Source organism: Populus trichocarpa, chromosome 4 (genome assembly GCF_000002775.5).
Source record: "Populus trichocarpa isolate Nisqually-1 chromosome 4, P.trichocarpa_v4.1, whole genome shotgun sequence".
NCBI classification, from domain to species: Eukaryota; Viridiplantae; Streptophyta; class Magnoliopsida; order Malpighiales; family Salicaceae; genus Populus; species Populus trichocarpa.
This window is the reverse complement of record NC_037288.2, coordinates 6,489,624-6,502,322: the sequence shown is the minus strand read 5'-3', so window position 1 is coordinate 6,502,322 and position 12,699 is coordinate 6,489,624. Positions and strand designations below refer to the sequence as shown.

The following is a 12,699-nucleotide window of genomic DNA, read 5'->3' as shown; positions in this document are numbered from 1 at the left end:
GTAATTAATGAGTCAGGTTTTAAAATTCCCTTTCTAGTTTAGTAAGACTACACTTCAGTCACCAATTTATATATTAATTAGCATATCAGTCCTCAACCTTTCAGAATCTTGCTAGTTTCTCCCCAAGCTTTCTTTGTTCTAACAAATTCTATGATACTATTTTTCCAAGTTTATGATTCAGAAGTCATTTAAAGAAGATCTGTTAACAAATTCAACTTATTTCATGGTTTTTAACTGATTCCAGGATTTTATTTGACAACGGAAATCGATCCAAGCATGAAAGTGAAACAACTGCAGATTTGGAAAAATTAGCAAAATGTTATAACGTTAGGAACTGAGTTGTTATTTACTATGTATGATAGGATTGATTTGCAGTTATTCCTGTAGCGTTTGATTGAATGTTCCCGCGAACTTGTCCTCATCATATATTGCACTAGTGCTGGAGGCCGACATGAGAATATATATTTTTTAAAGTTAGTACAATTAATTAAAAATATTGGAGTAATATAGTTAAAACAAATGAGTAAAATAATATAATTTGTTTCTATCATGATTAAAAAACATAATTTTTATAATTTATTGTTATTCATAATAATTATATCACTTAAAAAATATTAAAGTGATAATAGATATATATATATAAAAAAAAAGATTATAAAAACAAGTCATCAACAGTAACCCAAGTGAGTAACACTTGTTGTTCAAAGATAAAGGGTGGTCCACTTATCTTTGATAGCAAATGTGATTGACTTGAATCACTGTAGATGACTTTACTTAATGTCGTTGAATTCGTCCAGTCAATATCTTCTCGATGGTACCAGTGATGTTATAATTAGAGTTTCGATTTGTCTTCAGGGTTTTTTTTTCTCTTTCTCCTCTCTCTTGCCTATTTAATATTTTTAGTAGATGTTGTTAGTCTAAATAGCGACAAGCTATAAAAGTTACGTTTTCCAATCACAACATAAACAAATTGTGCTGTTTTATCTTTTTTTTTCAACTGTGTTATTTCACTAATATTTTTAAAAAATATGTTAAAAATAAAAAATAGCCCTGACATGAGGATTAGTGTAGGAGGCCGATATGAGGATCAACATTATGTTTTAACTTGTTTTTCAAAATGTTTTTAAACTGTTTTTTGGTTAAAAAATATTAAATTGATATTTTAGGTGTTTTTTTTAATGTGTTAATATTAAAAATAATTTTTTAATCCAATTAGGTTTATATTAAATTTGACCAGGATCACTAGATACATTACTGAATCAAGCTAGTTTGACTAGGTCAATATCTTATCCAGTTTAATTAAAAACTCATCTCGAGTCAGAATTTAAATCCCAAGTTTTTCATATCATAACTATGGTGTGATATGGATCATGTGAATTCTTTTCTTCTAATTTTTCATAGAAACGGATATGTCATGATAAATTTCCTATTCCCCATACTCGTTTTTGACTTGAACATGAGATGTTCGTTCATACACAAAATAAACTCATTTGTCATTTGAGCCAGACCCCAAAATATAGCTTTTAAATTGTCCTGTCTTTATCAGAGGTTCTAGTTATGGATATTTGTCATGTAGTAAACCAGACCAAACCCTATTTGTCATGTAGGAATTAGGATAATTTTGTATTTAACTATATAAAAACACGCACAAATCTATAAAATAAAGGTGCATGCCCAAGTTGTTTGAAGATTCCAATTTATCATCAATGTTTTTTTTAATTGCTAATTAATTTATATTTTAACTGTGTGTTTTCTAATTACGTTCAGATTTTTATACTATTAATTTTGCATCTCTGCAGTTTCATTTTCATTCCACTAGACTATATGCCTACAACGTTTGTGCTTCAAATTTAAATAAAAGAAACAATGTCCCATAAACTGCACATGGCTAAAATTGTGAAGCATCTCCCAATTTGGTGTAAAGGTGGTGTGAAAACCTTTCAACAATTTATTTAAACCACTGCCAAGAAATTAAAGATCACGAACAAAATATTATTCAATAGTTTTACCTATATTTACTATATGTTTTATGTATAAAACGCTTTGATATTTTTTGTTTTATGTTTTGAAGACATTTTTAGATGAAAGATTAAAAAAGAAGTAGATTGGAGATAATTGACAAATTTGATCTCTAGTCGATGTTCTATGCAGAACTTGAGCTCTAGATATCAAAATGAAGTGATTCTAGTGGGCATTAGAAAGCTAACATCCATACTTTTCTATACATATATGGAAAGAAAAATAAAAAGAGGAAAAACATGGAAATCACAGCCTTCAAAGACAAATCTTGTATTCTACCAGTGTTGACCTCCGGCCATTCCGACTTGAATATCTTGAGCTACAGAAGTTCATTAGATGCAAACTCAATTTTTTTGGATTTCTGACTCGAAGACCTATCATACTACCAAATGTCAGTAGAAAAGGAGCTCATATGAGAGAGATATGATTTTTCTAAGATGACACATGAATTCTACTAGCAAACAGATTTTGTGAATAAACAAGTCCAAAGTACTTCTCAAAGCATCCAAACCAACATCCAAGTTGTATTTCAGCAATTTAGCTCCTTTAAGTCAAAAGTTAAAGTTTGAAGATTTTATACAAGACTGTTTCTTTTTTTATAGAAAAATAGTTATTAAAATACTTAAATGTAAATTATCTGCTTAGGAAAGGACTATTTTATAAACATAACAATAAACATTCCAATTGTGTTAACAATAGTTCATTATAAAGCAACAATAAATGAAAATATTATATTAATATCAATTTCATTACACATTGATGCTTTACATATAAAATCAGTTCAAAACCTTTTTAATTAGAATTGTCTTCTTCTTCCTCCTCTTCGATTTTATAATCGTCATGTCCATCATAATCTTTTTCATTAAATTAAAGCTTGTCGATCTCATCATCTTTATCGACTTTTGTATATCCACTGGTTTTTAATATATCATTCAACTTCTCAACATCAACATCAACAAAAATACTCTCAGCGACATGAAAATTTAAATTTTCTTCTAAGTCGGTCGATGGAACAACTCGATATAGATCAACTAACTCATCAAGTTGAAAGACATCGTCTTCTACAGTTACTTCATCGTTACCATCCTGAACAACTTGGACACGACCCCTGAGTTTGGTTTTCATAATGGATAATCAATCAACTCTAGAATGATTATTTCTAAATGAAGAAGTGTATGTATAATAAATTTGTTGGCACTGCTTGATAAAAATAAAAACATCGTCGATATTACAAAGTCTTTTGTATTAATTTTGACCAAACCATGGTGCAAATTTAATCTTATTCCTTTATCGATGGTATCATACCAGTATCATTTGAATAAAAAGATTTTATTCTGCTCGTTATGATATTGCAATTCAATCATCTCTTCTAACTTTCCACAATAATCAACTTCAAACTCATTAGAAGTTGATCCTTTAACACAAATTTCACTATCATAGGTAGCTAACATCACTTTCATGCTTTCGCCTTTTATGCAGTAGTAATTATTATTGTTGTAGCATGAGGAGTGAAGAAGACCAATCAAACATGAAGCTTTAACTTGATTAACCTCAAGGAATTCTTGTTCAAACCAATTATATTATGGTGTATATTTGCTTGTATAAACAACATACAACCTCATTTGGATTCTGCGGAAATGGAAGGCTAAAAATGATAAGATCAATAATACAATGACATTTAGAGGGGTCTTAAAACATATACTTAATAAGAAGAAATGACAATAATATAGGCACATTTACACTTAGGGGAGCACCAAAGTGGAGATGTACTCTGTGATGCCTTGTATGGTACATGATACAATACATATTAATGTCATCATCATTACAATGAAAATTTAAAACTAAAGTTATTAAGATCATTGGGTGTTGAGTTGGTCTAATGAATTAGTTTCGCAAACTATACATGTAATGTCTAGTTATTAAATAACAAGCCATTGAGTTTAAAAAGCCTTTATAACTTCAGGAGTAAAATCAATTCGTGACTGACAACAATATAACTTTTTCAATAAAGTGACCCTTTAAGGAAAAAACACAGCAAACAATGATCAATATGATACCAACAATTATGTTATTTTTAGGAATGAAATTTAGATAGTATTGGAAACTGGTCAAGTTCACTTCTTGAAAAAATAAATTCTAGGTAGATAAAGACCCCTTTAAAGTGACAATAGTAGAAACAAATTATAAACCAGAAGGACTTCTTAGTAAAGGATAAATATGGTAGACTATGCTTGATTAACCATGATAAATATTAGAATTAATCACTTATACATTTACAGTAGATCATAGAAATGCCAAATAATTAGCACTAGAAAATTATGAGGAACCTCTTTATAAGGTATATAGGTACCCCACTTTTCATATAATTATCCTTTAAAAAAAAAGATTTAAGGGGCAAGGTTGAACAAATTAGCACTTTATGACAATTCAAAACTTCTAGGTCTAAAAGACTTACTAACAATAAATGAAATAAACATTAGTCATAATAGAAGTCATCAAAGCTTGTGATGGGGATGATGAATTGGGTGGTGATCACCAACATCTCTTAGATTTGGAAACAAAGTGAAAATAAGGTTGATTAACCCAACTACAATTTAGACGAACACAATATCTGAACACAATAGTGAGAAAGAATGATATTAAACCATACACCTTATCAAAGAATTTACGATATTAATAGACTGAGTGTTGAGATGATCTAATTTATGATAATAAGAACTTGATTTGTGACAAAATAAGGGGGGAGGGTGTTGTTTTATGTAGAAAGGAAAATGAAAAAGAAGAAGAAATGAGGAAGGAGAGAGAGGGGCTCGTGTGACAGACTATAACTTAAATATTATAGATAGATTCCCAGATAAAAAGTAGTGACAATATTTTTTCATCGGTAATTTCATCGGCAATATTGATATGTCAGATTTACCGATGAAATTAATAAGGGAATACCTGTTCAATTTTTTTTATTTGAATTCCACTGGTAATTCCCTTTGTATTCATCGACAAAATTTTTTCCATCGGTGAATATCGATGGCAACAACGACGTCATGTTTCATTAATAAATGTTACTGTAATTCAGTGAAGATATTTTTTTATGTCGGTATTTCCGTTTATATTTGGTAATTTTCTAGTAGTGAACTTTTTTTCTGAAACCCAAAACATAATAAATGGAAACAAGATAATCCTATATTATAAATTCTTTTATAAGATTACAGTATATAATAACGTGAAGAATAAATTCTTTTTTTTTTAAAGTAAACTAAACCTTCTAGATATAGGGTTTACCACATTTTATCACACACACATTGATTTTCATGTTTTGGTTTTCAAAAGCTAGGGCCTAAAGGTGACAGAGAACAACAAACTATCCAATTATGGAATTATTTAAAGAAAAATAGCAGTTCCAACTTCCAAACGATCACCCAAATTTTTATTTTCATACACCACACTACAATATATATATATATATATATATATATATATATATATATATATATATATATATATATATTGTAGCATCATTTTCATATTTTAGAAGTTGAACTAATGACAAATTAATGCTCAAGCCAAAAGGAGAGAAACACAGAGTGTACTTCAGCAATTCCAAGCCAAAAGAAAAGGGAAGTCCTACGTACTGTCAACAGGGAACAATCCAAACTTCGTAAATTATTGGCTTTGAGGGGGCATTTCATAGGATTACATTTTTAATTTTTTTTTAAGTTCAAGGGTAATTTTTAAAAGTTTTAAACTTTAGGGTGGGAATTAATGCCAACCCTAGATTTGTCTCTGGCTGGCAAGGTAGCCTGGACCATGCATGGATGGTCCGAGAGACAGGGTAGTTTTTTTTTCTCAACCATAACAAGCAGAAGCAACGATTGGATTTCATTTTAGTCCTCATACTGTGTAACTTTTCTCAGAGAATGATTTGCATAAAAGTCGAAGATCTCTAAGCCACAGGATGCATAAACCTGTACAGATCTCAGTTATGCTTGGCATCTCGTTATCAGCTGCTGATCATGAGTGCATTCATTCTGCAATTCAGGATAGGACAGGGAGCTCCCTTGTCTTAAAGAAAAGAAACTGACACGCCCATGATCTACATGGCAAAGCTTCAAAGGAATACCACCACATTAATTGTCTCTCAAGAGCTTCACTTGTTGCGTCTGGATGATGGACTTCGCCTGCCAGGTAAGGCAAGTCAAAAGGTATCTGTATATAGAAATTAAATGAGAAATTGATCAAGATTAAAATGGAAACAAACCAACGGGATGCGACACACAAGGCCTCCTGCCCTCCTACTACGCTTGATATATGATGATCGTAAATTCCTCTAATTACCAGCATCCAACTTGCATCATATATTTGCAGGACTTAGTCAGCAATAAATGATTTTTTCTCTTTTAAAAACCATCACTCTTCATCAATATGCAACTTTCCCATATGACAATGGACTTCTTGGATCTCACAATTACAGACTCAAAGAGAAGCTATGTTTATTCGCAAACCAAATTGTGTGCATGTACACGATCACATATTGTTCTCCTCAAGGGAATCCTCCTATTGCTGCTACTTGCAACTATTGATTCCTTTGAGCTGGAATTGTTCATAGAAGACGTCAACCGGCACTTTAACCACATCAACCGACACTTAAGCCACATCAAGACTTGCCCCAATTTGAGAAACAAGCCTGCTTAGACAATACATACTAATGAACCAAGATTTCATTGGTATGTCTTTACCGAAAGTGCCGGATCAAGAAAAACTTCAGAGTATAAATTTTCTGGAATACAAACACGCTTCATGAAAGACGTGTTGGGTTTGACGCTAGTCAAACCCAACCATGATTGGGTTTGGCACTTCGCTAAGCCCTGGACGTTCAGTCTGATGCTGGCTAGACCCAACAACAGAGGGGCTTGGCAGTGTGCCTAGCCTAGGCACGTTGGGTCTGGCGCTGACCAAATTTAAGAGATGATTGAGTCTAATACCATTAATTCTATAGATTTTTATGTAAAATCGTAGATGAATTATTTCTCAACCAATAAGCTTAATTAAACAAGTATATACTATACCAAGACCATTAGATATATGTTACAGTCCTTCATGACTAGTCATTTCTCCATCTTTTAGCTGGATAAAATGAGTGTAATACAACTCACAATGTAACTCAAAATATCATAAAGATAAAGTTATACTCTAACTCTTTTTCTCCATAAAAGAACAAAACTCATGAGCTATAAATACATCATGAGACCTTCAAAACAAAAGTTCACAATATTCAATCTCTACTGCATATATATTTTTATAATATTTTTCTCTAGAATATTATTATATATTCTCTCTCTAAAAGGATACTTATTTAATTAAGTATCGAAGAGTCTCCACCTTCATAAGTCATATTGACCTAACAAACACTAAGTATAAGTTATCAATCACCTTGGTCAGGGAAAATAAATGAGATTGTTATGACCAATTAATTAACTGATTATCCAACTCGAAAACTTTATTCCTAGATTTCTGGGACTTCATCACATATTCGTAACCTAGAGCAAAAAGGCCAATAAAAGAAGTGGAATTTGAAAACAGAAGCAGAGAAAAAAACGACAGCTCTCTCAAAGAGCAAACAAAGATGTTGCCTGCTCACTTCGACCGAAGGCCTGTTTTGCAATAGATTGAGAAGTGCTCACAATTGTTTTTGAAGAGGTCATAGACACCAAAACCTTGGTCTAGTAGAAAATAGGCACGGTCAAGGACATGTTCCGGCGGGTCGGGAACCATGGTAAAGTAAGTTCCTCCTCGAGTTTTTGCTAGAAAGAAAATGGACGAGATACCATATTCGTAGAGGTAGAGATCTCCGCTGAAAAGGAAACAGTCAATGCATGAAAACTGGACCGCAGGACACCACATTTTGGGCATGGAACATTGTTGTTTGAGCTAGGATTTTGATTAGAGGGAGATGGATTGTTAATATTACTGTGGTCAGTTATTGTGTCAATCTTCTGTCCTGATTTTGGCCTCCTGAAGTGAATCACCTTTCCTTCGCAAGCAGATTAAAAAAACTGACACGAATAATCACAAACACGAAGATAAATAACCATAAACCATACACTGCTTATAAAACGTCAGAAGAATTAAAATAGGAGAAAGATGTATAAAAGGAGAAAAATCACCATGATTGGAATATGCATAAGCAAGCCTCCAGAGAAAGATGTATAAAAGGCAGAAAAATCACCATGATTGGAATATGCATAAGCAAGCCTCCAAATGTAGATGTGATCCCCTTTCTTTAGCTCATCTCTTCTAATCTTGTTTGAAAATAATCCCATTTTACTTGCTCCTTTTTCCCTTCCCTTTGGTTTAGATCAGTTTCTGAAGTACATCCTCTGCGTGTCTCTCCCTTCAAAGAAATGCAAGGGAGCATGTTCTTTCTCTCATGGTAGAGGAAACCCTTCTCTGATTTCGAATTTGAGCATATGCAGAAACAAAACAGGCATGATATGTAAAAGTAAGACAAAAGAAGTACTGCTAGAACAAACAAAAAAAGGTTGTCTTCACAAGTTCAACTTAAAATATGGAAACGAAACCTTAAACTAGTAGGTATATGATATTTACTAGTTTTTATCTATAACAGAATTGAAAAATATCATATACTTGGCAATATATCTTGGTCCCAACCAAAACAACTTCTTAATAATTACTTTCAGTTAAAATTACTCCCGCTACACCCAAGATGTTTATTTAGCTTTAAAACTCAAGTAGTCTAATCTTTACTCACTTTATAACTGCTAGATGTGATTGCTCATGTGAGTGAGTCAATCTTAGTCTATCGACATACTTTAACAAATTGTACTATACTATACTCACAATATATTTCATAAAACAAATAATGAATAACATAATATATTAATGGTATTTATTCATTATTCAATCACTATATAAGCCTTCACATGATCCTTACAACTAGTTATATTGCCAAGTACATTCTACATAGGCCAAGGGATCACACATGTCTAATAAATGCATCCCTTGCAAACGGTAAAATATTGAGATCTTATACATGATCTCCAGGACTCATATAATAAAGAAGCAGAGATCCATTCTTTATTCCTGTAATGGTTGTTAGCACATGTAGTATGAAATACATGATATAGTGGAGCTTACTCTTTTCTTATCCGAAGACAAATAATGCATGTCACTACTCTCCTTGTTAAAGAAAATACACCATATGAGTTTTAGTCTTGTCGAAAAAAAAAATAGACATCAAATCAGAAATTCTCATTTGCTCACTGTCATTAGTGTCAGATGAATAATTTCATACTCACATTTAATCATAATAGACACATGAATGGTGGAGATTTATTCATGTCGATTTTTTTATTTAAGAACCTTATCTTGGTCTCAACCAAAGCAACTTCTTAATAATTACTTTGAGTTAAAATTGCTCCTACTACGCCCAAAACGCTTATTTAGCTTTAAAACTCAAATAGTCTCATCTCTACTCACCTTACAAAAGCTAGAGGTGATTGCTCATGTGAGTGAGTCAATCTTAGTCTATGGACATACTTTAACAAATTGTAATATACTATACTCACAATATATTTCATAAAACAAATAATGAATAACATAATATACTAATAACATTTATTCATTATTCAATCATTATAAGCCTTCGTATGATCCTTAAAACTAGTTATATTGCCAATTACATTCTATATAGGCCAATGAATTTCACATGTCTAACAAATGCTTCCCTTGCTATTGGTTTTGTGAGTGGATCTGCAACCATAGAATTTGTATAAATGTGTTTTAGGATCACATCATATTCAGTAATTGCATCTCTAATATAGTGATATCTCATTTTGATATGTTTGGTCTTTCCATGATATTTTGGATCTTTGACCATAGCTACTGCAGTAGTGTTATCAAAGTAAATTGTCACTGGATCTGACGCTGATTTGATAATTTTCAAGTGATTGAGGAAACTCTTTAACCAAATAATATCTTGTGTTGCTGCGGGACAAGCTACATATTCAACCTCTATTATTGATAAGGCTATGCAAGATAGTTTCTTGCTCCTCCATAGTATTGCACTATCACTAAGCAAGAAAACATATCCTGAAGTTGATTTGAACTAGTCGACATCTTCTTCCCAATCAACATCAGAGTAACCAATTAATCGTAAATCTTTCTTTTTCTGGTAACATAACATGTAATTTGAAGTTCCTTTCAGATATCGTAGAATCCTTTTGACTGTCATCCATTGTTTCTAACCAGGGTTTGATTGATATCAATTAACCAATCCAGCAACATAACATATATTGAAACGTGTACATATCATTGCATACATCAAACTACCGACATCACTGGCATAAGGTACTCTGGACATTTTGTATTTTTCTTCTGAAGTCTTGGGACACATATCACATCTCAATCTTAACCTCATAAAAGCATTAGTGTAGGTGGTCGGTTTGTCTTTGTGCACCTGATGTATGTAATAGAGCTATGTACTTCATTTTCTATTAAAGGGATGAGAGAGTGTGAAACTGATCTTGTATAGTTAGGATTGTGTTATTGAGCATTTGCACTTGATGGAAAAGTTGTTGGAGATCTAAAGGAATTGAAGTTTCTATGGTATGGATATCAATTTTTATCCTATTTCTTGGAGTTTTGTTAGTCATAAAAAGAAATTTCATGAGAAGTAAAACGTGAATAAATTAGCTTTTTACTCCACTTTCCGCAGACGACGATACTAATGAGATCATGAAAAACTTTAGATAGGAATAAGTTTTTTCATGGTTACATCATAGGCTGGTAGAATGACTGATCTTAACTATGGATCAATGAGATTTCCTCAAGGAAAATCTAATATTGGAATAGAGACTCTTTGTAAATTAACAAGTGTAAGAGGGGTGTTGATGTGAAGACATAAATGTATGAAGAGAGAGTTTTATATGTTTAACACTTATCTCTTATAACAGATGATGAACATGGTTAACAATAGATTTTGCCTCTTATCTTTATACACTTACTTCTTAAACTTACCTTAAGAAAAGATTTTTTTTCTTCTCAAAAACTAGTTTGTGCCATGCTCGTTGTTATTGGTGAAAATGTTGGAGGCAATATTTTTCTCAAAAGCTAGTTGGAGAATTTGTTTATTTCATATAAGTATGGTAGCATCTTGCAAATAAAATTTCTAATAAAAAAAATTGGTTACCTTCACCTAAATAATACCTAAAAAATCATATTCTTCATTTCTCTTATTCTATAATAAAATAGCATTCTTGAATTAATTTATATATATTAAGAATAAATGTATGCCATGAATCTAGTTAAAGGAACAAATGACTCATACTAAATTTAGAATATATTTTTTAAAAAATTATCCTTTTATATTACAATCCAAATAACTTGTAATACTTAAATTCAATCACACATTCAAATTTAAAAAGATATATGTTATTTATAGATATAAATTTTCTTACAAATATAGTATTTTATATTATTTAAATATACATCTTTTTAAAAGAAAATTTCTTTTAAATACAACAACCCACAAAATTAAAAAAATAATAATCATAAACTCATTATCTAATACAATTATAAAAAACAAATAATAGGATAATAAATTTCGAAACCTTTTTTTCCTCTTGACATTTATTTATTCTTTTCTTCCTTCACATAAATAAAACCTCCCTTGCGTACCCCCTCTCTCCTCATTTCCTTCACCTTCCTTCCCAGCAAGAGTAAAAAAGTCAGCCAATCCTCTCTTCTGGGCTGCCCCCTTCTCCTCGATGGCACCCTCAAAGCTCATCTTCACCCTCTTCATCCTCCTTTCCTCCCTCTCCTTCTCATGCTCAGCAAGACCTTGCAAAACCCTTTTCATCTCTTCTTATTCCTTGTCCATCAAACCCCTTAACCCTAACCCTAACAACCCATCTTCTGGTTTCTTTATCGTTACTGAAATCGAAGAAACCTCAACTTCCACCTTCCACTCGAACTTCTTTAACCGCAGATTCATCCCTTTCATCCCTAACAATAATTACGAGAAATCCCAAGAAATTCATGACAAGAAGGGTTTTCAAGAAACCGCCCAGGTGGGGTCGGTTTGGCCTGGATTTGGTGGTTATGATTTGAGTTCGTTGCGTGATCGTACTAAGGATATTCTTAGCGTGGTGGTTGCTTTGCTTTTTGGTGTCGGTTGTGGTGCTCTTACCGCAGCTACGATGTACTTGGTTTGGTCTTTTTTTTCTCCTTCGCAGCCGCGCTATAGTCATTATTTTGATGGAGATTTTAGTGATGATGAGGAGGAGGATGTGAAGAAAATTGGGTATGTCAAGATTCCTGAGGCGGAGCAAGTTAAATGCGGTTCGGTATGAGGGAGATTGGTAATTTCTTGATTTGGGTTTGCGTATATAGTAATCAAGATAGTGAATTCGGTAATTATCAACTGGTTTCATTTTATCGATGTTTATGTTATTATGGAATTGTTGTTATTATTGACGAACAAATGATGATGCTTTTATGGTGTGTGTTGTTTTTATTGCCGAAAGGCTCTGACTTTTATTGTTATGTAATATCAGTTGACTCTGGTGCGTTAATTGCTCGTGTTTCGGTTGATGATTTGATGGGATGTGGCTTGGTTTTTAGGTTTCTGGAAGAACATTTGATGAATGTTAGTGTTTGGTTGAC

The 12,699-nt window shown here is 32.2% G+C and overlaps 1 protein-coding gene across 1 annotated transcript; it reads left to right on the top strand.

The window, feature by feature from the left end:
* The first annotated feature begins 11,680 nt into the window (after window positions 1-11,680).
* On the top strand, window positions 11,681-12,608 carry LOC7493600 (uncharacterized). The gene has a single exon (XM_002305211.4). The coding sequence runs from the start codon at window positions 11,802-11,804 to the stop codon at window positions 12,384-12,386; it is 585 nt and encodes a 194-aa protein (XP_002305247.1). The 5' UTR covers window positions 11,681-11,801; the 3' UTR covers window positions 12,387-12,608.
* Window positions 12,609-12,699: the final 91 nt, after the last annotated feature.

Coding starts and splice junctions, on each gene's coding strand:
- LOC7493600 (XM_002305211.4), top strand. CDS start 11,802: ATGGCACCCTCAAAGCTCATCTTCACCCTCTTCATCCTCCTTTCCTCC.